The following is a 24,260-nucleotide window of genomic DNA, read 5'->3' as shown; positions in this document are numbered from 1 at the left end:
TGCCGAGGACGTCGCCGGCTCCGGGGCCGAGCCGCCCCCCAGGTTTCCAGCTCCTCCGAAGTCGCTTGTGCACTTACGGGCCACTAAGTGCTGTAATTACAGATATGCTTTAATTAGCATAATTGCGTTTCTACACAAATAAAACATTTGGCGTAGTTAATTCCTAGTCTGCAGCTCCAAGCCCGAGACTGTCCCCCCTCGCCTCGGCGGCAGGGAGCAGGCAGCTGCCGGCAGCGGGGGCTGGCGGGGGTAGGGGAGCGGGGGATCCCCCCCAGGCGCACGGAGGCCTGAGCCGGACCCCCCCGCTCGCCCCCCAGTGCCCAGGGTGGCTGGGGTCGACTTGTTGGGATGCAGCACTGGGCTTGCTGGGATGTAGCACTGGGATTTCTGGGGCACCATACTGGGCTGGCTGGGACGCAGCGCTGGGCTTGCTGGGATGTAGTGGTGGGATTTCTGGGGTACGGCACCGGACTTGTTAGGACACAGCACTGGGCTTGCTGGGCCACCGTACTGGGCTTGCTGGGACGCAGCGCTGGCCTTGCTGGGACACGGCTGGAGCCCAGGCTTGGCCCTCGGGGCCGTGCTGGGGGTGCTGGCCCCCGCCGGGTGAGACGTGCCTGGGCTGGGCACCGCATGTCCGGCGTCCCCTCGGTGCCACCGTCCCCAACCGAGCCAGCCCCAGGGCGCTCTGCCCCCCTCCCGGACACCCCGCGCCCCCCACACCCGCAGCCGCCCCCTTCACCCGCCGGGCTCCTGAAAGGCGTTTGCCGGAGGCCGGGAAAGGAGCCGAGGAGCCGGCGGCGGCGGCGGCATCCCGGCCCTTCGCCGGAAAAATGCCGGGAAGAGTTGGGAAAATGGCCGATGCTCGCGCGCCCGCAGGGTTTGCTAAATGCCCTTTTCATTAAAAAAAAAAAAAAAAAGAAAAAAAAGGAAAAAAAATTTCCATTTTTCTCTAGCTGAAAATGAAAGTGATTATGTAACGAGCACAAAAATTACTTAAAGAGAATGACTCATTAGAGCAAATACAGAGAAAGTCACCGCGTATTTTTAGCTCGAGCACCCTGTGCTCTACCCGGCGTTAACCCTTGCGGGGCGCAGCCCGGCCCCCCTCGCCCCCCCGCGGGCTGGGGTGACCCCCGGCGGTGCCGCGCGTTGTTCCCCGTGACGTATTCCCCGAGGGAGCGTGGAGGCAATGGGCCCCCATTCCACACCACCCCCCCCGGTGGGATGCGCGTGGGTGCTCCGGGGGATGCTGCTTGCCCCGGACCCGGGTCCCCATCCCGGGACGAGCCCCTGCTCCGCGTCCCCTCCCGGTCATTCCCGCCAGGATAATTAACCCCGATCCCATCCCGAGCAGCGCGGAGCCCGGGCGCTGCCGTCTTCCTCCTGCCAAAGAGCCTGATGAATTAATTTGGAAATAGAAGCGATGATCAAATTAATTGGAGGAGAACGAGCGAGCGGGGCCGGTTTTAATCCAGGTTAAATTGGCGAGTGAAGGCGCCGTTAACGAAGGAGAGATAACGAGGGGGAATTGGAGCAGGCAGGTGCCAGGCGAGAGGGTGGCAGCAGGCGCCCGGCCGTGGGGTGCCAAGGGGTGCCCACGGTGAGCCCGTCCCGGGAGGGGGAGAATCCCAGGGACGCCAGCGGGACCCCGCGAGAGGGAGGGGCGCGAGAGCCCCCCACAGCAGCGTCCCCGTGGGGGGGGGTCGTGGGGACAGTCCCTCATCCCGGCGCATCCCGGGTGCCGCCCTTCGGGTCTGCGGAGCCCGTGGGGTTGGGGTGCGGGCGTGGTGACGGGGACCCCCCACGTTTCTCGGGAGCCGCAGATCTGCTGGGAACCGGCCCCGCCGCTGCGTCCCGGCGCGGAGCTCCCGCGGCTCGCGGCGGCCCCGCCAGCCCTGGGAACGAGGGGCCGGGGCGAGGGGAGCGGGTTGGGCGGACGCGGCCCATCGCTAACGGATGTCACCTATTATTCTTTTATTTAATCCGGCAATAAATGCTCGTCCTCCATATGCCTGGGCCGGTCTGGGGTCTTCCTTATTGCTGCTCGGCCACCTGCTACAGCCGGCGTGGCGCAGTCATTAACGCGCTAACGATTTGCGTAAGTACTTCTGGAAAAACACTGCCCGCCTGGCTTGGCTGCTTCGTTATTTTTCACTTAGAATTTATTTTTCACTTATCAGGGGAGAAATTTACAGCGGTAAAAGGGGAGGAAAAACCCAAGGCAAAACCAAAGGAAGGCGCGAGATGAGGCTGCGCCGGGTCAGTCCGCGCCCGGTGCCGTGCCCGCTGCGTGGGGCAGCCCGGGGGGCTTGGCGCAGGGTTCAGGGCTGTTTTCTCTGGGGGAAACTGAGGCACGGGAGGGGGCTGGGGGCAGGTCAGACTCTAAGCTTCGCCCTCCGGAGGCTCAAGCCTGTTGCCTGCGGCTGAGTAAGTCGCTGCGGGGCTGGGGGTGGCCCTGCACCCTGCTGCACACAGTGCCGGGCGCTGCGCGTCCGGGGGCTGCCGTGCCCCCGGGTGCTGCTGTGCCCGGAACGCACATGTCCCCCAGGCACCTGCTGCCCCTCCTCCCAACACGTGCCCTCTCTCCGGGCACCTGCTGTCCCCAAAAGTGCGTGCTGTCCCCTCAGACGCATGCTGTGCCTTCGGGCAGCCGCTGGCCCTCGAGACACGTGCCGGCCCTCCGGGCACGTGCCGGCCCCCAGGTGTGTGGTGTCCTTCCAGATACATGCCGTCCCCCAGATGCATGTTCCTCCAGATGCAGGCTGTCCCCCTGGGCACGTATAGTCCTTCTGGACACATATATAGTCCCTCTGGGCACATATAGTCCCTCTGGACACATATATGGTCCCTCTGGGCACGTATAGCCCCTCTGGGCACAAATATAGTCCCTCTGGACATATATAGTCCCTCTGGACACATACAGTCCCTCTAGACACGTATATAGTCCCTCTGGGCACGTATATAGTCCCTCTGGACACATACAGTCCCTCTAGACACGTATATAGTCCCTCTGGGCACGTATAGTCCCTCTGGGCACATATAGTGCCTCTGGGCACACGCTGTCCCCCCAGTTGCATGCTGCAACTGGGGACAGGCTGCGTGTGCCCGCAGGGCTGAGCCACCCCGGGCACAAAAGCCCCGGTAAGCCAAGCTGGAGGTGCCGGTGGCCACCGTGGCCCGGGGACCGGCCGAGCCGGCTCCAGGTGGGAAAAGCCATCAAGGAAGGGGAGGAAGCTGCTGCCGGGGGCCGGGGGCTGGAAGCGGAGCGAACGGCCATCGAAACCCCTTCCAGCCGGCCCGCGGGGCCCCGCCGCCTCCGTGGGAGGGGACGGCGGCTGCCGGGGAGCAGAGGGGGCTCTGCCATCGCGCTCGCCCCCTAATTAGCCCTGGCTCCCGGCCGCGGTAAGGGGTGTGGGGGCTGCTGGCGGCCCCCGGCACGCTCCGAGCTGTCTCCATAGAGACCCTCCGCGGGTTCCACCATTTACTCATCGCCGGCATCGCTTGCTCAGCCGGTGCCCGTCGTTATCCAGCTCGAAATCCGGCGATAGTAACGACAGCAGCAACGACAGCAGCAAAACCGTCCGCGCCCGCGCCCGGGGCGCGCCGCCACACGCAGCTGGTGTCTCCCGGGGACTGTCCCGGCCGAGGGGACGGGTGCCAGGACACCTGCGTCCCTGCCCGGCCCCGGCTTCGTGCCGTGCCTCGGCTCCTGCGCCCGCGTCCCTTTGCCTGGGCGCTGGGGGTCTGCGGGGCTCGCCGCGCGCCCAGGGGTGACGGGGACGCTGTGGGCTCTTGGGGCGGCCGCCACGGTGGCAGCGGCCCCAGGGACGGCCGGGATGGCGACGAGGCGAGTCGGTGACCCCGTCGTGTCGCGCGGGGTAAGGCGGCTGCCCCCGGAAAGGGAAGGGGGGTCCCCGGCCAGGGCAGAGCGCGTGCCCCACGGCGGGCAGCCGCGGGGGGTCAGGATGGGGCTGGGCTGCCCCGGGGCCGCGCAGGGTGCAAACGCCGGGCTGCGTGGGCTGCAGCCTCTGAGGAGCGCAGGGTGCAGAGGTGGGGGGGCAAGTAGCGGGCTGCAGCCCCCACAGCTACCGCTGCTGCGCCGGGGGGGCTCCCGCCGCCCGCGGGGCGTTTGGTGCGTCCCCGTGCCCACGCTGGCCCTGGGTCGGCCTCGGGGACCGGCTGTCGGCTACGGGACGTGGCGGGGCAGAGGGAAAGGCGGGGGCGTGGGTGTGCTTGTACTCGCACGCCCCACGCACGCGTACCTGATGCACACATACACCCCCCCCGCGCACGCAGCCCCCACTCATCGGCGGGCACGTGCCCCCCCCAAAGCACACGCACACCCCACGCCTGCACCAGCACACCCACACACGCACGGCTCCGGTGCCCGCGCGCCCCGCCGTCCTCGCGCCTCCCCGCGCGCACACGCACGCCCCGCACGCCCCCCCGTGTGCACAAGCCCCCCACGCCCGCACGGCCCCATCCGTGCGTCCCCCGTGCACACGTACGCACGCAAACGCGCCCCCCCCCCCACGCGTGCACGCCCCCTTGCACGCCCGCCCACGCCCGTGCGCGCGCTTGCGCACGCACAGGCACGCGCAGCGGCCTCTGCCCCAGCAGCGCTGCCCCCCCCTCGCCCCGCGCTTCCCCCCCGCCCCGCTGTGGGTCTTCCTCGCCCCGGCGCGCGCGGCGCAGAGCGTCACCTTTAGCGGCTTCTCCCGGCGGCTCCGGGGCGGTTTGGCTGCGGCAGCCGGTGCTACCGACCGGCCGGGCCCACGGAGCCTCCCGGCGCCCCGAGCCGCGTCCCCGGGGCTCGGCGGCGGCTGCCCCCGAGCATCGCCCCGGCGAGGGACGCTGCGGCGTCCCCTGCTCCGGCCGGGCGGCGCCACCCTCCCGTTCCGGCCGCCGCCAGCCAGGGCCGCGGCGTCGGGTCGGGTTTGGCGGCGAAGAAACCATCGCCGCCTTCCTCTTGCAAACGGGATATCGCTCTGCGGCCGCGTCCGGCGCCGGGTGACAGCCCCGCCGAGCGCGGCGAGGCTTGGCTGCCGCGGCGAGCCCCGGCCGGGGGGTTCGCGGCCGAGCGGGGGAGCAGATGGGTTTATTTCCGCCCGAATTTCGAGCTGGCGGAGTACCCCCGGCTGGCAGCGCCGCAGAAGTAACGCCTCACTCTGTAGGTGCCGCAGCCCGATGAGCGGCCGCGTCCCCAGAGCTCTGCTCGAGCCGGCGGGGTCCGGGTCGCCCCCGCGGCGGGGAGCGGTCCGCGCCAGGCACCCCGCAGCCTCAGTTTCCCCGCTCGCCGGTCGCCTGCCGCGCACCCCCGGGAACGCGGGCTGCGATGAGGCATTTTCAGGGCGGCAGCCCCCGGCATCCCGCCTTGCTTCCCTGTCGCCGCCCACGGCCACGTGCACGGTGTCCCCGTGCCCAGCCGTGCCACGTGTCCCCCGCTCCTGCGGGTCCGGGGTGCTGCGGGGGTGCTCGGTGAGGCGTCACGGTCCTCGCCCTGGCCGTGATTCCCCGGAGCTGCTGCCGGAGCCAGGATTCGGCCCTGCAATCCATCCCGGCTCTGCCGCCGCGGCTTAGTGAAGCTTCACTGATCTGACGTGATTTACAGCAACACTGGCACAGCTGGTGACCGCTGGGCCACGCTCCGCTCCCGCCCCGGCTCCCCATGCAAGGCGGCACCCAGCAGCCCAGTGCTCCCAGTGTTCCCGGTGTACCCAGTATACCCAAAGATGCTGCTCTGGGGGCAGGTTTCTGCAGCTTCCCTTCCTAAATACAACCTGCAAAGGGGCTTGGGCATGGGGAGGAATGTGCCGCTGGTCTTTTGGGGCTACGTTGGGCTTCGAAGGCTCAGCCTTGCTTCTTACCCCCCGCCCCAAAATCCCTCGGCTTTGGTGCTTTGCTGCCATTTGCTGCCACCACCTCCCGCTCTCCGAGGGAAAAGCCGAGCCTGTGGGTCTTAAACACCAAAGGGGGTTTCTCCCGGCGTCTTTTGTGTGATGTAAGGGTTAATATTTACTAGCCTGCGTGAACTTTGCTCCCGCCAATGCCACCGAACACCCTCCCCTGGGGATGCCTGGCCGGCTGCCGCCCCGAGTCCCTGGGGAGGGGCAGGACGGGCAGCGCCAATCCATCGACCCCGGGTCGGAAACGGGGAAGAAACCCACAGGCCGGGTGGTGACGGAGGACGCGGGGCTGGGAGACGCGCTTGCCTGCCTCTCCCCAGCCCTGTGCCGGGGGGCTGCACGGCCCCCATCCGGCCGGCTGCCGTTCCCCTCCCAGGGGCGCCGTTCCCGGGGGGCTGCGCGAGCCAGCGAGCCGGAGCGGTTCATAATTGCGCCGGGTCGTTAACAAGCACGCCGGGAAGTCGAGCTGTGTTGCGCGCGGGCTGGCGAAGTGGCAGTGCCCGCACGCAGCCGCGTCCCCGCAGCCCCGCGTCCCCCTGCCCCGTGGCAGTGGGGCGAGCAGCTGGGGAGAGGGGAGGGGGGGGGCAGCCCCACGCCGTGCCCTGGCGCGGGCTCAGCAATGGCTTTCTGTCCTCCGGGCAGCTGCGCCGGGCCCGTGACCCGCTCCGCGTGTGGCTCTGGTGACGGTGACGTGCCAGGCTCGGCACAGATCCCGCGACCCCGGGAGCTGCCACCGAGCACCCGGCTCTTCGGGGAGTGATCGCTGGCTGCCCACCCCACGGGGGAATCTGCTTCGTGCACGGAGCCCAGGACCCGCATCCGAGCCGGCGCGACCCGACCAGGCTGGGCAGAGTGGGGTGTCCCCAGACCTGGGGACCCCAGGGCTTGATCGTGGGGACCTGGTGGGTCCCGTGGTGGCCCGGTCAGGGTGACGGGCATGGCGAGACCCTCCCCCGTGGGAGCTGACTCGGGGTGCAAGGCTTGAGCCCCCAGCCCTGGAGCCCCCGAGGTTTGAAGCTGGGCGCTGGCTGGCTCTGCCCTCGCCCCCCCTGCACCCCCCACCCTGCCACGGGGTGCCGAGACGCGGCCCGCCTGGCCGCGCCGGTGCCCTGCTGCTGCCTCATTAAGGCCAGCGGCTGACGAAGCTCCCCGCGCCTCCCCTTGCTGCCATCTCTAATTATAGCCCAGCTGGAGGGTGACTCACCGGGAGCAGCCCCTGGCCCCTCACGGGTCCTTCCCCCCCAGCCCCGGGGGTCCCGGCGCCGCCCCAGCAGCTCAGCGTCCCACTGCCCAGGTGAGGTGTGTGGGGGTGTCTCTGCTTTCGGGGTGTTTTTCCACCCGTTGCGTGTGGACCCACACAGCTCACTGCTGGAGCGGCTCCTCGTGATGGGAATTGCTGTTTTCCAGTCCAAAATGCCCGCGGTCACATCCTGGCTGCCGAGGGGCTCGGGGAGCGGAGCAGAGGGGTCTCGCCGCCCCGGGGGCGGGCAGGGCTGGATCCGGGCTAAGGCAGGGCACCGTGCCAGGGGAGCCGTGCAGGGTGCGGGAGCTGTGCCCTCACGGGCACGACGGAGGGGATGCACCACCGCCCACTGGGGCCAGACCCCTGCCCCTCACCCACCCCGATCCCCCCGTGGGGACCTGATCCCCGGGAGCTGCTTGGGGATGGGGGGGTCCTTCCCCACCCAGCGCAGGGGTGCACCAGCACCAGCACAGGGGTGCTGCTCCCCGAACCCATGGGCATGTGGCTGGATCCGGCCGATTCCCGCTCGGCGAGGGGGAAACTGAGGCTGGAGCCTTTCCAAAGGGTTTTCCCTCGGCGGCTGCAGGGCTGGTGTGTGGCCAACCTCGCCTTGGTGGGAGGAGAAGGACCGGAGCCGAAGCGGCCGCGGCCGGGGACGGGAGCAGAGGGCAAAGCGGCTGTCGCCCGGGCTGGGGGTGTGTGGCCACGTGCCATTGCCTGCGGCGAGGTGCCCATCACCATGAGCCCTGTGCCATCACCTGCAGCGAGGTGCCCATCGCCCTGTGCCATCACCCAGGGCGAGGTGCCCATCACCATGAGCCATGGCCTGTGGCGAGGTGCCCATCAATCACCGTGTGCCATCACCCAGGGCAAAGTGCTCATCAGCGCGTGCCGTGGCCCGGGGCGAGGTGCCCCTCTCCCTGCACCCGTGGCCGCGTCTCCCCTGGGTCCCAGCGCGATGCCAGCGCGGCGCTGAGGGCTGGGGACCCGCAAGCCGAGGTGGGGGCTGTGTCCCAGCCTGGGGCTGCTCGGCCCCCCAGGGAAGGACCCACAGCCCGTGGCGGCTGCTCCCGGGTTGAGCTGGGGGGCTGCGGGAGGGTGCCCCGGGGCGTGGCGGGGGGTGGCCGGGGTGTCCCTGGGGGCTCTGCTGGACACCCCGACCCCCCGCCAGGCCCCCCTGACCTGGGGGCTGTGGGGTGCAGGGTGTGGGGCGCAAGGAGAGGGGTGTGGGGTTCAGGGAGCAGTGTGTGGGGGTGCAGGGTTTGGGGTGCCGGGTGTGGGGTGCCGGGTGTGGGGTGCAGGGTTTGGGGTGCAGGCTGCACATCGGAGATCCCGGCCCAGCCACCCGGCCCCACCACGGGTGCTCTGGGGCTGTGGCACCACGCGCTTCCCTGCGCCGCTGCGGGGGCTCAGCAGGGGGGCTGCTCCAGTAGCCCCCAAAGCCTCCCCCTCTTGGCTGCCGCCCCGAGGTGGCCTCGCCCCGGGGCAGTTCTCTGTCACCCCCATGTCCCCGCGGGAGGCCCGTGGGGCTGAGGGCACCATGGAACTTCCCCCCCCGCCGTCGGCTGCCAGACGATGAGAGAAGGGTTGGGTCCCTACGAGCCACCGGTGCATCCGCACGGCACCCTGTCCCTGGGGAGCAGTGGGACCCTTCGGCTCCTGGCTGATGGGAGGAAAAACCAGGGGCTTGCGCTTTCCCTCGGGTCAGAGCTTCCCCCGTGAGCGGGGCAGCAGCTGCGGCTTCCCCGGCGCTGCGCCTGTGTATTCTCTGATGTCTGCTAGTGTGGCTGTGCACGCAGCATTAGTGCACAGGAGGCTCGGGGGGGGGCACAGCTCGGCCGGGGCCGTCTCCTCGCGTTGGCAGCAGCCGCAGCGTGGCGGCAGAGAGGAAGAGTTCCGGAGGAAGGCTAATTTGGAGGTCGTTGGGGCCCTGCAAGCCGGGACGCGTCGCCGAAACCTCGCCGGCAGGCTGAGGGCAGCGCCCAGCGCAGGCAGCGGCGGTCCCGGGGGGAGGCAGGGATGGGGCCCTGCACCCCAGGGATTCCCCCCCCGGCCAGCTGGCGGAAGCTGTGGCTGAAGAGCGTGCAGGCGCTCGCCGCCGAGCAGCCGCTGGCGAGGGCAAGCATGCGAGCGGCACCGCAGCGTCGGGTCCAGCCGCCTCGGGCCGGTTTAGCTCCAGTTTGGCTCGTCAGGGTGACGAGGAGCCATCGGGCGAGCCAAGGGAGTCATGGGCTGTGGAGCAAGAGCAGGAGGCCTTCCTCCCCCAGCCCAAAGCTTCCTCCCCTGCCCGCGGGCCGGCACGCCGGCGCTGGCAGGCCCGGCTCTGCGGTCTTCCACGCAACGTCTGCTGCGGTCGCGCGTCCCTCTCCTGCCTCCTTCAGTCCCCCTTTATTTGTCTTTTCCTTGGGTCACGCTGCCCGCACCCCTCTCACAGCGTGGCACGTGGCTGCCGTGTCGCGTGGCTGCCGTGTCGCGTGGCTGCCGTGTCGCGTGGCTGCCATGTTCCATGGCTGCCGTGTCGTGTGGCTGCCGTGGCTGCCGTGTTGTGTGGCTGCCGCGTCACGTGGCTGCCGTGGCTGCCATGTTGTGTGGCTGCCATATCGCGTGGCCGCCGTGGCTGCCGTGTCGTCTGGCTGCCGTGTCGCGTGGCTGCTGTGTCGCATGGCCGCCGTGGCTGCCATGTCGCGTGGCCCTGCTGGACCGACCCTCGTCGGCTCCTTGCTGGGCGCGTTGAAGCCGTGACGCTCTATCCGCCACTGCCAAAGCCCCGTCTCTTCGGGGTGGGGTCCCCGAGCTGCGCCCACGCCTGGGGGATGTCGGGGTGGCGGAGCACCCCTCTGCCCTGTGCGGGCTGGTGGTCCCCGGGGTGCCGGTGTGGCTCCGGCTCTGTGGGGGGAGCGGCACCCCCGAAGTCCTGGGTGAGGACGGGAGCCCCGGCGGGGGGTCACGTCCCTCTGAAGGCAACGGGGGATATGTAGAGGCTGGGGGTGAAGCCCCTGCGTCCCTGGGGGGTCCCCAAGTGGGGTCTCGTCCGGCATGTGAGATGGGGGTCCCTCCCTCTCCACGAACGGGGAGGGGGTGCTCTTCCAATGCGGGGCTTGTCAGGGGGCGGGTGAGACACCCCGATGCCCCCTGGGGATGGGGCACGGGGGGGGTCTCTCCATAGCAAGCCCTGCAGCCGTCACCCCCATCCCTGCCCCACAGCGGGGTGAGGCGTCCAGTGCCCGGGGGGGAGGGTGGGGAGGACCCCCAACCCCCGTCTGGGGCAGAGCCCTTGGGGGGGGTCGCTTTACCTGCAGATGGGGGGGAGTTGGGGAGACCCCCCCACCCACACCCAGCATGGGGGATTTAACATGGAGACCCATGGGGACATGCCTGGTACCTGCCCCATAGGAGAGTCCAGCCTGCCCCATAGCGGGAGCGCCCCCACCCCAGGGAGAGATACACTGACCCCCACACTGGGGAACGATGTCCCGACCCCTGCCCCACACCGGGGTGCCCAGCCCCACACTAGGGAGCGCAACCCGACCCCCTCCCCACACTGGGGACCCCTGCCCCACTCCAGGGCACCCTGCCTTGACCTCCACCCCACACCAGGGAGCGATGCCCCAATCCGCTCGTCACACTGGGGACCCCCACCTCTACCCTCACCCCACACCAGGACCCCCGCCTTGATCCCTGCCCCACACCAAGGAGCGATACCCCGACCCCCGCCCCACACCGGAGCCCCCCGCCCCACACCAGGGAGCGATACGCCGACCCCCGCCCCACACCGGGGACCTCCCGCCCCACAGCGGGCCCCCCGCCCCTTAGGACCCTGCGGAGCCGCTGCCCCGCAGAGCCGGCGCGCAGCAGGTGCGGAGCGGGGCGGAGCGGGGCGGGGGCCGCGGTGGGGCCGCGGTGGGGCCGCGGCACCTCCTCACCGCCCTCCTTCAATGTTGCAGACGGGGCCAGCAGGTTTTCCTGAAGGGGCAGGACGCCGTGCCCGGCTCCGAGGCGCTACAGGTAGGGACGGCGGGACCCCTCCCACGCCCCACGGGTGTCCCCTCGGGTCCCTCCACACCCCCTTCTCAGCCGGGACCCCCATCCCAACCCACCTCTCATCCCACTCGGGACGCCCAACCCACCTCCGCTCCCACCCGAGACCTCTGACGCGACCCAACTCTCCTCCTCCTCGGGACCCCCGACTCACGTCCCCTCCCACTCGGGACCCCCATCCCAACCGCCTTCCCTCCCACCCGGGAGCCCCGACTCACCCGGGACCCCTAAACCACTCCCCCGGGACCCCCATCCCAACCACCTCCTCTCCCACTCGGGACCCACAGGATGACACCCACGCGGGCTCGCTGGGTCCGGGGGCGGGGGGGGCAGCTGTGCCTCTGTGTGTGTCCCTCCCCGGGACTTGGGGACACGCCGGGCTCCGTGTGTCCCCCACCCACGCCGCCGCCTCCTTCCTGCGTGGCTGGGGGGGGGTGCCGGAGGAAATGGGCTGGAGCGGGCGGGGTCCGCGCCCCCCCGCAGCCGAGCCGGGAGCCGGGGCCGCGCCATGGGCACCCTCCAGGACACTGTGAGCGACCCCCGGGCGGGGGGACCCTGCCCAGCCACCCAGGGAAACGGGGGGGCCCCGGGGGTCGGGAGATCCCATGCGCCCGGGGCGGGGAGGATGTCACTTGTCTGCTGAGGGTTTGGGGGTGCGGTGGGTCTGGGAGTACCTGGGGGCATTGGGGTACTGGGGTTGGGGTCCCCAGTCCCCCGTGTGTCCCCCCCTCGCAGCGAGACCCCCAAGAGCTCTGCTGCAGGCAGCGCTGCCTGGCCAAGGCAGGGGCAGGCAGCGTGCCCCACTGGGGGGGTGGGGGTGCTGGGAAGGCGGGAGCCCCATCAGCCCCCCCAGCAGCACCCTGCCCGGAGCCTGCACCCCAGTAGGTGGGTGGGAAAACCTTCGGGCCCCTGCGCCTCCCGATGCAGCTGGATTTGGGGACGAGGCGGCTCGGAGGGGCTCCCCCCCCCCCCGCAGCGCTCCCACCCCTCTGTCCCCGGGGCCGGGTCCCTGCCCCGAATGCCGGGCGATGGTTTTGGGGGCAAAAGCCGTGGCCGTGGGTTTGGTCCCCCCGCGTGCCCGGAGCTGGCTGGGGGCACAGCCCCTCTGCCCCGCTCCGGTGGGCTGGGGCTGGGCGGGGGCTGCGGGGGCTGCGGGTTCAAGGCCAGAGCGAGGCAGGGAGCCGGGGCTTTGCGCTGGGAATCGAGGGGAAGGAAACGCTCTCCGGGAAACAGCCGAAAGCTGCTGACGGAGGGAAAGGAGCTGAGCCGGGCTGGCCCGTGCCCGAGGGGGGCCGGGGCTCACCGTGGGGTGCACGCAGCCCCCCGGGAGGGGCAGGATGAAGCTTGGGGACATCGGAGCTGTCACCCGGCATGGGGGCAGGACGTGTGGCTCCTTCCTGGCCAGGGCAAGCGGCCCGCTCTGTGGTGTGGGGGTCCCTGCGACCCCTCTGGGTCCCAGAACCCCAGCACCCTACTAGCCCTGTCCCAGGAGGGTGCTTACAGCCGGGTGGGCACCGAGCCCTGGCTGCAGCCCCCCGAGGGGACCCGGAGGTGTGGGGGGACCTGGAAGGAAGCCACAGACCCCAGCCCTGGGGAAGCAAAAGCCACCCAGGCATGCGGGGGGGCTAGTTTTAACCTGGACCACCAGCTTGGTCTGGGGGCTGCTGGGGCGGCACTGAGGAGGAGGGGGACGTGTGATGGGGCAGAGCTGCCCCCTGGCCGTCCCCGACGCGCAAGGTCACAGCTGCACAGGGCAAAGGGACATGACCAGGGACGTGTGAGGGGTTGGGGGGGGTGGCTCATTCCCCCCCAAAATGCTGCAGGACCCCAGTCCCCGTCAGTGCCCTGGGTACTGGCTGCATTTGGGACCCCCATCCCCAAGCCTGGCTGGGGTTATGTAGGGCTTGGGCCTTTATTGGCCCCCCAACCACTGTGGGGTGGGGCTGAAGATGTCTGTGCCTCCTCTCCCACCCAGCTGCCGGCCCCAGTGCAGTTACCCGCTGCCTGGCCCATGAATCGAACCCTAACTGATGGGTGTTGGCTGAGCCGGGGGAGCTGGGGGGCCCACGCTGCGCCCAGGGCTGGCGGGGGGGCACGCTGGGGGTCCCCATCCTACCCCGAGGGATGCCCTTGCTGACCTGCCAGGGCTTGCGGGTGCCTCGGCTGGCGGCGCGGGGGCTGCTCCTGCCTCAGTTTCCCCATGCGTGGGGCCGGCCGGGCCCGTGGGGCGGGGGACCCGTCGAGGGCGGTGTGGGGCCATGCGTGTGCGGGCGTTTGTCCCGGCGCTGCCGGCGTTTCCTCCGGCCGACACAAACACATCAGCAGGGCAATAAAGGGGAGGAAAGGGCCGCGGCGCACAATGCGGCAGGGGCGCTTCTTTCCATGACGCGGGGCAGGGCCGGCTTCCTCCTCCGCCCCGCCGAGCCGCAGGGCCGGGGGGCAGAGTGGGACCCCCAGAGCGGGGTGGATGGGTGCACTCTAGTGGTTCCCCAGCCCGGGGGTCCCCCACCGGCAAAATCTCTTTTGGCACGGCTGCTCCAAGGAGTGACCGCTCACGGGTGCGGGATCAGCCCGTGCCGGCGTTGCGTGTGCCCTGGCACGGCTCTTTGGGGCGCTGTGGGGCTCGGGCTGGGGGTCCCAGCCCTCTCATGCCCCGCGGCATCACACCGGGCTTGTGGGCACCTCCAGGCAGATGGAAACCGGGCGGGGGTGCAGAAATGGCCCTGCCATGGTGGTGCAGCCCCGTACCGGGGGGGGCTGCACGGTGAGCCCGGAGCCCGGCTGCGGTGCGGGTGCTGCTGGTGCACCCCGGCATGGAGGAGCTGGGGTGCGGGTGCTGCTGGTGCACCCCGAGCAGGGGGGCTGCGTGCAGGCATCAGCACCGGGAGATGCAGAGTCGGGTCGGGGGCAGCCGGCGCTGGGGGGGTTTGGCAGCCGGTGTTTGCTGGGGGGGAGGAATTTCTCGCGCCAGGCGCGGCAGCGCGGCATTGTCCTCCCGGCCGCGATGGGCGCCGTGGCTGACCTTGGCTTTTTGGAGCCGAGCTGAGACATTTTGCGGGGAGGTGATGGCAGCGACGCCCTGCGATCCCAGTCCTGGGATCTGGAGCTGCGGGGTCTTCACAGCCGCAGCCGGGCACGTCCCTCCCCCGGCTGCCCCATGGGCGCGGGGGAGAGGGTGCGGGGGCCCTGCCCCGAGGAGGACGCGTGGGGCAGGAGGTGCCGGGGGGTGCGGGTGGGGGGGGCAGATGGGGAGCAGGGCTGGTTCCTGAGACTCCCTGTTCTGGGCGCAGGAGAGGGGCTCGCTGCTCCCAGCCCGGCTCCGTCGGGATGCTGCCAAACCCAGAAGCAAACCCTCCCTGGCAGCCGCCGGCCAGCCGGAGCGGGGATTTTCTCTCTGCGTTTTGGCCCGCGCAGGTCCCCGCGGGCGCACCCCTCTGCCACCCACGTGCTGGGCAGGCTGGTGCCGGAGGCTCCGGTGGGCGCGTGGTGCTGGCACCTTCGGGTGCCCTGGGCAAGGCTTTGGGACTGGCCATGGGTGCTGATGCGTTAAACACCGGCGCTGGAAACCTTCCGGCGTGGGGAGCCATTTAATGGGCGGCTTTGGGCTTCCCCCGGCCGTGCCTCAGTTTCCCCGTCTGAGCAGTGAGACCACCGTGATCCCCGGACCCCTCCCCGCCAGCTGGGAGCTGGATCCCGTAACCAAAGCCTTACATATGGAAAATAAAAGAGGTCCCCGTGCAAACAGAGCAAACCCCCCGAGGGAGGCGGCTGCGCCGCCCCGGCCCCGCTCGGCAGCGCTGCCCCGGGTTGAATTCCTCCCCGGCGGCAGACGGCCGGGAATTCAATTTTCCCAGATCCCATCAGAGGCTGATAAACGCGCTCCCTAATCACCGCGCAGATCCCGCTAGCGCCGGGATGCGGGACCGCCGCCTCTCCCCTGCCCATGCCGCTGCTCCAAGTCCCCGCCGCGGGACCCGGCTGTCCCCGCACCCCGGAGCGCCTGGGGAGGGGGCTTTGCCGCGACGCTCCGCTGCAGAGCCAGGCCCCCGCAGCCTCGGCACGGCTCATCCAGCAGAAAACGTCCAGGAAAGTCCTTAAAGACCAGCCGGGAGGTGCTGGCGGCCGGCGGGGACGGGAAGGGGGCCGTGTGCCAGGGAAAGCCTTCCAGGAACGCCGCATCCCGCGGGCGCGCGTGGTGCCGGCTCCCCGCGGCGCGGCCCGCAGCCGCGCTCGGCCTCGGGCCAGCTCTGCCGCCGGCGCCGGAGGCTGGGTGCCGGCCGCCCCGGGGGCTGGGTGCCGGCGTGGCCACGGCGGCCGCGGTAGCTGTACGTGTCGCGTGGGGCGAAGGCGGTCGGGTACCGGGGACGCTCCTAATGCCGGAGCAGTTTCCCCGCGGCTTTCCCAGGAGACGGTGGGCTGGGCAGCGTGCGGGCAGCGTGCGGGCAGCGTTGCGGGCAGCGGCCGCCCTGCCCCGGCTGCAGGGGGCATGGGGGGTCCCCGGGGGGCCGCGGGCGTCCCCGCGGGCGGGCAGTCCCATTTATCTGCTCCTCGCAATCCGTTTCCCAGCGAAATAACAACTTCCTTCCCGGCGGGAGAGACCCCCGGCCCCGTCCAGCTTCGCTCTTATCAATGGCTAATTAGCGGCAGCTCGTTTGGCCGCCCGGCCGGGGCCGCTGTTCCGAGAAGGCCGCGATGTTCTCGGGGACGGGAAATCCTTGAGGACGACGGCGGCCGTTTGTCCTGCCCGGCGAAGGGACATCAACAGGAAGCGACCTTGACTCCGGCCCCGTTCCGTCAGCCCCGGGGGGCCGGGCCGGGATGTGGGGGGACGACCTGGGGAGCATCCCCGAAGGCCTCGGGGGATGACGTCAGGTTGGAAACTTTGCTTGTAAAGTTAAAAGTCCCCCCTGGGAGAATGCGGTGTCCCCAGGGAGCGTCAGCCCGCTTGGTCCCAGTCTGTGCAAACGCCTGTGCAACTGCCCTGTGCAACTGCCCTGTGCAACTGCCCTGTGCAAAAACTGCCCTGTGCAAACACCCTGTGCAAAAACTGCCCTGTGCAAACGGTTTGCACTGCCCCGTGCAAAGGGCCTGTGCAAACCGCCCCGTGGAAACGGTTTGCACGGCCCGTGCCAATGCCCGGTGCAAACGGCCTCCGTGCGCAGATACTCCACGCAAGCCGCCCTGTGCAAATGGCCCCGTGCAAAATTGCCCCGTGAAAACCACCCCGTGCCACTGTCTTGTGCAAGCGGCCGGTGCAGACGGCCCCGTGCAGACCACCCCGTGCAGACCACCCCGCGCTGACCGCCGCGGCTGGCGAGCAGGGCGATGCCGCGCCAGCCGCCGCTCCGCGCCGGGCTCAACTGTGATTATATTGTGGCCTCGTCAGCCGGGACTCGCCAACAGACCGAGCGCACCCGAAATGACTTTCAAAGCGCTGTTTAAGGGGACGCAACCGGCTCACGCTGGCGCGGTTAGGCAGCTCCTCGTGCCCGTTGGGTGGTGCTTGGGCCGCGGTTGAGCGCGGCAGGCTCAGGCGAGGCCGGCGGGCGGGTGAGGGGGGGACGGGGTGGAGGGATGCGCTGCGGGGAAACTGAGGCAGGGCGGGCGCGCAGGGCTGCCAGCACGCTTTTTTCGGGTGGCTGATCCCACGGGTTTGCATCCCGCGGCGCTGGGAAGCCTGGGCCCGGCGTGGCTGCGCGCCGGCGTGCTCGGTGCCAGGCTGCTGCCCCCAGCCCCTCTTCTGTCTGCTGCAGCAGGACCGCGGGCAAACGGCCCTGGGGAGGCCAGAGAGAGCCCAGAAGTGTTTCCTTCCCGGTTGCGCTCATTATCCCCTGCAAAGGATGAGGTAATTAAGGAGCTACCTCGGGTTACAGGTTGCTGCTGCCTGATTAGATTAAAGCAATGTGATTTGGGAGCGAAGGCAGCGCTCTGCTGCGGGGGGGGCAGGCTCCGGGTGATGGATGTCTTCCCGGCTGCGGTCGGGCAGAGCTGCCGGCTCTCTTCGCCATCCCTCTGTCCATCCATCCATCCATCCCTCCCCCTGTCCATCCCTCGCCCCATCCATCCCTTGCTCCATCCATCCCTCGCCCCATCCATCCCTTGCCCCATCCATCCCTCCCCCGTCCATCCCTTGCTCCATCCCTCCCTCCTCTGTCCATCCCTCGCTCCATCCATCCCTCGCTCCATCCATCCCTTGCCCCCTCCATCCCTCGCCCCATCCATCCCTCGCTCCATTCATCCCTCGCTCCGTCCATCCCTCGCTCCATCCATCCCTCGCCCCCTCCATCCCTCGCCCCCTCCATCCCTCACCCCATCCATCCCTCACTTCATCCATCCCTCGCTCCGTCCATCCCTCGCTCCATCCCTCCCCCGTCCATCCCTCGCTCCATCCATCCCTCGCCCCGTCCATCCCTCGCTCCATCCATCCCTCGCTCCGTCCATCCCTTGCGCCGTCCATGCCTCGCCCCGTCCATGCCTCGCTCCATCCATCCCTCGCTCCGTCCATCCCTCGCCCCGTCCATCCCTCGCTCCATCCATGCCTCGCCCCGTCCATCCCTTGCCCCGTCCATCCCTCGCTCCATCCATCCCTCGCTCCGTCCATCCCTTGCCCCGTCCATCCCTTGCCCCGTCCATCCCTCGCTCCATCCATCCCTCGCCCCGTCCATCCCTCGCTCCGTCCCTCCCCCTGTCCATCCCTCGCTCCGTCCATCCCTCGCTCCATCCATCCCTCGCCCCGTCCATCCCTCGCTCCGTCCCTCCCCCTGTCCATCCCTCGCTCCATCCATCCCTCGCCCCGTCCATCCCTCGCTCCATCCATCCCTCGCTCCGTCCATCCCTCGCTCCATCCATGCCTCGCCCCGTCCATCCCTCGCTCCATCCATCCCTCGCCCCGTCCATCCCTCGCCCCGTCCATCCCTCGCCCCGTCCATCCCTCGCCGCGTCCTCTGTGGCCCTGGCCCCTGCCCAGCGCTTGCCTGGGGGTGCTGCCTCCACGTCCCCACCCTGATGGAGAGGATCCCCTGGGGGATGACGGCTGTGGGGCTGGGGGAGGATCCTGGAGCAGCGTGGGACCCGGGTGGCAGGGACCTCAGCAGTGTCACACAGCCCACAGCGGAGCTGGCTGGAGGTGACAGCAGAGCTCCTGCCAGCGGTGGGACCTGCTGCCTTCAGGAGTCGCTTCCCTGCTCTGTGCCTCAGTTTCCCCACTTCCACCCCGGCATTCCAGCCCGGCGACGCTCTCTGCCTGCAACGGGGCTCCTGCCTGGCCCTGCCTGCCTGTTGCCAGCTGCGCGTTGCTAACGCACGGCCGGAGCTTGGCTATATTTAACCGCTGCGGCCGCAGCGCGGGGCCGTGCGGCCGGGGGGGCCGCAGGGAGCAGCCCCCCGGGGAGGGGAGCGGGGCTGGGGGGCTCGGCACTGCCGGAGGCGGGAGAGGAGGATGAATCACGGCTCGAGGATATTTTTAACGCCGCCAGATTGCACGGCAAATGCTTGGGCAGGGCGGCGCGGGCGCCGGGGCCGGGTGTTTGCTTGCGGCCACCAGCTGCCGCGGCTCAGCTTGGGGGTCCTGGGGGGGCCGGAGGGGGCTCGGCCGCTCCCCTGGGAGCTGGGGCTGCCCATCCTGGGCTGCAGGCAGGGTGTGGGCGTCCTGCTGCTCTGCCCGCTGACTCGCTGCCTGCCGGCTTGGGGACCCATGGGGGGCTGCCCTGGCCGGGGAGGGTGACCCAAGCCCCCGGGTGTCCCCAGGCGGGGGACACGGGGGCGGGCGAAGGGCTGTGCCGCAGAGGCCGGCGGCCGCCCGGCCGGCAGCGAGCGGCGGCAGGAACGCAAACGTGATTTGCTTTTTGCCCGTCAGATGGGAGAAGCCTAACGAGGCGCGGAGGCTCGGCGGCCGCGGCCCAGCCAGCGCCGCCTAAAAAAGCGTCCCATGGGACGAACCTCAGGTGGGAGGGAGCCGAGCCCCCAGCCCCGGCTCTGCGGGACCCCGATGGGGTGAGCACCCCGGCCGGGCTCCCGGCGCCTGCCCGGCTCCGCAGGGGCTGCCCCGAGGAGCCGCGGGGTCTGGGGGATGCTCCTCGGTCCTCGATGCCTGCGAACACCCCGCAAGAGGCAGCGGCGCTGATGTGAGAGGGGCTGGGGGCTGGCGGGGGGGTCCCGGCTGCGGGGCTGCCATCTCTCACCCCCTCTGCTGCCGGAGGGGGCTTGGGGCAAGGCGATAAATGGGGTGACGGGGGGGATTTTCTCTGCCCCAGACCCCCCCTCGCTGTACGCCACGCTCCCGCGCATCCCCGTCCCTTTGCACCCCGAGCCGGCAGCTTGGCAAAGGCGTCGGGCAGCGCCTGCCCACGGGTGGGGATGGTGCCCGTGGGACGGGGGTGCCGGGCGGGGGGACGCGGTGCCCGCGGGCGCGCAGATCTGCGTACTCAGCATCTCAGATGCTCTAACTTGATTTGGGCGCCTGGGCTCGGGGAGTGAAGTTGTCCAGACGGAGCGATGTCCGGCTTCATCCCGAAGGCGATCGCTCACGCGGGGGTTGACGCGCTAATCCACTTACAGAAGTAATTGGGATCATTTCCCTTGCGTTCCCGGGTGGATGAAGTCGGCGGGAGGGGCAGGAGCCGAGCTCCCGGGGCTGGCGGGGAGGTGGACACCTCCGAGCTCGAAGGGTCGCGTCGGTGGAATAATTTCTGTGCAGTTTTTACGGCAAAGCTGTGCTGGAGGCTCAGCTGGGGGGTGATTCATCTCCCCGAGGTGCCTCAGCCCCGCAGCGAGCAGGGGCTGCCGTCCCCGCCGGGACGGCACGGGAAGGACACGGCAGGAACCTGCTGCTGAAGCCTGGGCTGCCGCTAGCACCCATGGGTGCTCCGGCAGCCCAGGACACCTGTCCTCAGCCTGGGAGCCGGGCAGGGTAGGGCCCTGCAGCCCGGTTCTGCGTCCCTCCGGGAGCTGGGTGCTCCCAGGCGCCGGTATCGCCGCCTCACTCTCTGTGCCTCAGTTTCCCCTCGGGACCCCAAGGGGGCTGAGCACCCCAGGGGTACCTCACTGCAGTGGGTCCGGCCTCTGCCCACCCCGGGGGCTCTGCCTCACCCTGGGGGGGCTATGGGCAGGGGAGCATCACCCTGAGCTGCCCCACGGGGGCAAAACCATCCCCGTCCATCGCCCAGGAGCGAGGCCAGGGGAATGGGCGCAGGCCCCGAGGCCTGAGAGCCAGCGAGCACGGGTGCTGGGAGGGTGCGGGACCCCCCGGTCTCCCTCTCTCCCCACGGCAGGCGTGAGAGGAGCTTTTCTGGAGAGGAAGGTGGCCGGGATGGGATTTCTCTACTCCACAAACAGAGCTGGGAGGAGTCGGGGGGCCGTGCTGGGGGTCCCCACCCTTGCCTGGCTGGGTACACGGGGTGCTGCTGCCGCTCTCCGAAAGAAAAAGGAGGGACAAAAATTCGGGGAAAATAGGGTGCCGATTTCCAGCTGGGGAGAGCAGCCCGCGGTCCGGCCGGGCCGCGGTGCGGTTTGGCGTTGCGAAGCCGCGGGGGGGTTGTGCCGCGGGGGGCCGCGCTGTGCCCTGGCTCCCGTGGGAGCCGAGACAAATGGCGTACTCTAACGAGATGAGCGGCTCCATTCATCACCCGGCGGCTCCAGCGGGAAACACGGAGGCAGATACGGCTCCAGCGCCGCGCCGGGGGGATGCTGGCGTGCCAGCTGAGCGGGAGCCGGCGAAATCCCCGCCGGCACCGCGGTCCCGTGGGGCACCCGGGGGCGGCGGCGATGGCACGCGGCGGCGATGGCACACGTCACCCAGCTTGGGTGTCTGGCAGAGCACGGGTACCGCGGCGCCCGTGCCCTGCCCCGTGTCTGGCCCCACATCTGGGGGTCCCCCCGGCGCCCACCTCCGGGCTTCCCGTTCCCCGCGGCGGCGGCGGCCTGCGCGGCAGCGGGGCGCGCGGACCTGGGGTGAGGCTGTCGGGCGCTGCCGCGACGCTGGGGAACGCGGTCGCGCCACGCTGCCCCCCGCTTCGGCGAAGTTAATTAACCCCCCGTGCCCCCCCCCCCCCCAATTTATCGCTCTGCCCTCCAGGGGTGCTCCCTGCCCGGTTTGGGGGGCAGGGGGACGGATCCTGCCCCCCATCCCACCGCTCTCCGGGGAAGGGCGCCGCGGGCGCGTGCTGCCGGCACGCTGCCAGCAGTGGGGCCCCATCCCCGCGCGCCGCTGCTGGGGGGCACGCGCAGGCGGCGGGGGGACGCCTGCCCGTCCCCCAGGTCGCCCCGAGATGCCGGCGGGGGGGGACACCCCCCATCCCATTCCGTGCACCCCCCCCCGCCCCGTCTCCACGACGGCCTCACCGGTCACCACCCCGGCACATCGCGCGTCCCGCTGGAGGGGGGACCCCCTGCCCGGGGGGGGTGTGGGGACGGGGGGAAAGCTGTGCCCCCCCGTGCCTCGCGTGGCTCCGCACGCTCCCGGGGCCTCGCTGCTTCGGCTCCCGCGTGGGGTCATTAACTAAAAGCAATAAGCGGAGCTGACAGCGGGGCCGCCCGCGCCGGCCCTGCGGCGCCGCGGCTGCCATGTACGGCAACGAACGGGCCGCGGCCGCGCGCTGGCTGTGGGAGCGGCTGGGCTGGGGGCGGGAGGGGCCGGGGGAGCGGGACCAGTGGGACGAGTGGGATGAGCGGGATGAGTGGGATGAGTGAGACAAGTGGGATAAGTGGGACAAGCTGGACAAGTGGAATGAGTGGGATGAGCAGGACAAAGGAGACGAGTGGGATGAGCGGGATGAGTGGGGTGAGTGGGGTGAGTGGGACAAGCAGGACAAGTGGGATGAGCAGGATGAGTGGGATAAGTGGGACAAGCAGGACGAGTGGGATGAGCAGGATGAGTGGGATGAGTGGGACAAGCAGGACGAGTGGGATGAGCAGGATGAGTGGGATAAGTGGGACAAGCTGGACAAGTGGAATGAGTGGGATGAGCAGGACAAAGGAGACGAGTGGGATGAGCGGGATGAGCGGGATGAGTGGGATGAGTGGGATGAGCGGGATGCCCTTCCCAGGCCAGTCCCGCTCCCCCCGCCGCCTCCCCGTGCAGCGAACGCTCCCGCCTGCCTCCGCCGCTCTCTCCTTGTCGTGGGGGTGGGGTTTTTTAGCCCCTGCGGCTTTTTCCACCAGCTCCGGGGACGGACCCGGATTCCCAGCCCTACCGAAGCCGTCCCTGGCGCCCAGCTGCCACCGTCCGTCCCCGCGCCGAGCGTGCCGCCGGCATTTGATGCTCCAGCAGCCCTGGGGGTCCCGCTCGGGCTCTGCCCCGTCTGCCCCCGCACACGGCGGGGATGCTGAGCCACCGCGGAGGGACAGAGGGACGGCAGGACGGACACGCGGCCGAGGCCTGGCTGTATTCTACAGTGCATGTGTCTCCAGTGTGAGTAAGCGACTGGAGATGCAGCCCTGTTGGAATAACAGCCTGCGCCGATGTCTTCAGCGGGAAGCGCCCTCGCCGCCGCCGGCCACGCTCCCGCCCGCCGCCCGCATCCGGCCCCGCCGCCGAGGGTGCTCCCGGGGCGGGTGGGCGGCACGGCCCTGGCGGGGGGCTGCTGTCGCGGCCGGGGTTCCCGGGGCGCAGGGTCGGGGACGGTCCCCGGAGGGACCCCGCGGTGGCACCGGGGCTGGTTGTCGGTGCAGCCGGGGGTGAAGCCCCGCGCTGCCTGGCGGAAGCGGGACCGAAGGGCAGAGCCCGGCGCCGTTAGCTGGTGCCCGGCTGGGAGCCGCCAGCTGTTCTGCAAAAGCGCCGTCCGTGCCCCGGGCGAGGGCCGGAGGCGGGAGCGGAGCCGGGGGTCACGCCGCGGAGCCAGGCCAGCGCCCCAGCGGCGTGGGGTGGGGAGCGGGGAGCGCGCCGGCCCGGCTCCCGTGCGTTAGGGCAGTAATAAATGGGATGAGGTGTTGGCGTGGCTAGTGCATGTCTTGGTGTGGCTCCTGCAGGGCGTTGGCGTGGCTAGCACTGGAGGTGGTGTGGCTAGTTCAGGCACTGACATGACTACTGCAGGCATTGGTGTGACTAGCATAGGTGGTGGTGTGGCTAGTGCAGGCATTGGCATAGCCAGCGCTGCGGGTGGCATGGCTAGTGCAGGTGTCAGTGTGGCTAGCATGGGGGGTGGCATGGCTAGTGCAAGTGGCCAGGGCTTCGGGGGAAGGAGGACCCGGCATCGCCCGTCCCTGTGCTGTGAGGGGCCTTGGGGACGCGCCGGAGGGGGCCGGGTTCCCCAGTGCCCGTCACCGTGGCTTCAGGCGCCCTTAACCCGCCGGCCCGCTCTGCTCTCTCCGCAGGACGCCCTGCTGAGCCTGGGGGCCGTGATCGACGCCGGCCGCCTGCGGGACGCCCTCCGCCACGCCCTGGTCTCCCTGCTGCCCGCAGTGGTAGGTGGGCGCGGGACGGGCCCGATCCGGGCCCCCGCCCCGGGGGCGGCGGGAGGGTGCTGTGCCCTGGGGAGCGGGGCGGGAGGGGGGGTGAAGCAGAGCAGCCCCTGGGGCGGTTGGGGATTTGTTGGGTCTCTGAGAACACCCCTCCAAGGGCCGGGGGTAGCCCTGTGGGTGGTGGATTCTCTGCTGGCTGATACTGAGGTTGAGCCTGGGGTGGGGTCTCCTCCCCCTCGCCCACCTCAGTGTCCTCCCCCTGATACAAGGCACGTGTCACCAGTCCCCCAGTTGCCATTTTAAGTGCGAAATCACTCTCGGGTTGACCTTTCTGAGTCTCACTCCCTGGTCCTCACCGGCCATCTCCCCATAGTGGGCCAGGGGCGGCACGGAGCCCCCAGGAGCTGCAGAGCCCTTAATGCCCTTGTGGCCCTGGGGTGCTGGTGGCCTTGGTGCCAGCGGTGGCCCTGGCATGCTGGTGGCCTTGGTGCTGGTGGCTCTGGGGTGCCAGTGGCCCTGGGATGCTGGTGACCCTGGCACTCCTGGTAGCCCTGGTGCTGGTGGTGCCCTGGTACTGGTGGCCCTGGTGCTGGTGGTGTCCTGGCTTGGGGCAGGCATTGTGCCAGCACTGAGCCACGCGGGCCACGGCCGGGGCCACGAGGCCACTGGGCAGC

General features: G+C 70.2%; 1 protein-coding gene across 1 annotated transcript in view; it reads left to right on the top strand.

The window, feature by feature from the left end:
- Positions 1-24,260, top strand: part of PDE2A (phosphodiesterase 2A) — a gene marked incomplete at its 3' end in the record, with an annotated part of 45,475 nt that overhangs the window by 11,177 nt on the left and 10,038 nt on the right. The window contains exons 2-3 of the mRNA XM_082013906.1: positions 11,097-11,157; positions 23,500-23,589. Coding sequence (XP_081870032.1) covers positions 11,097-11,157; positions 23,500-23,589 — 151 coding nt within the window. The remainder of the gene's footprint in view (positions 1-11,096; positions 11,158-23,499; positions 23,590-24,260) is intronic.

The sequence above is a fragment of the Phaethon aethereus genome (assembly GCF_964289735.1).
Source record: "Phaethon aethereus genome assembly, chromosome: 1".
Classification (NCBI taxonomy): Eukaryota; Metazoa; Chordata; class Aves; order Phaethontiformes; family Phaethontidae; genus Phaethon; species Phaethon aethereus.
Note: the sequence above shows the minus strand (reverse complement) of the source record. Positions and strands in the feature narration are given on the sequence as shown.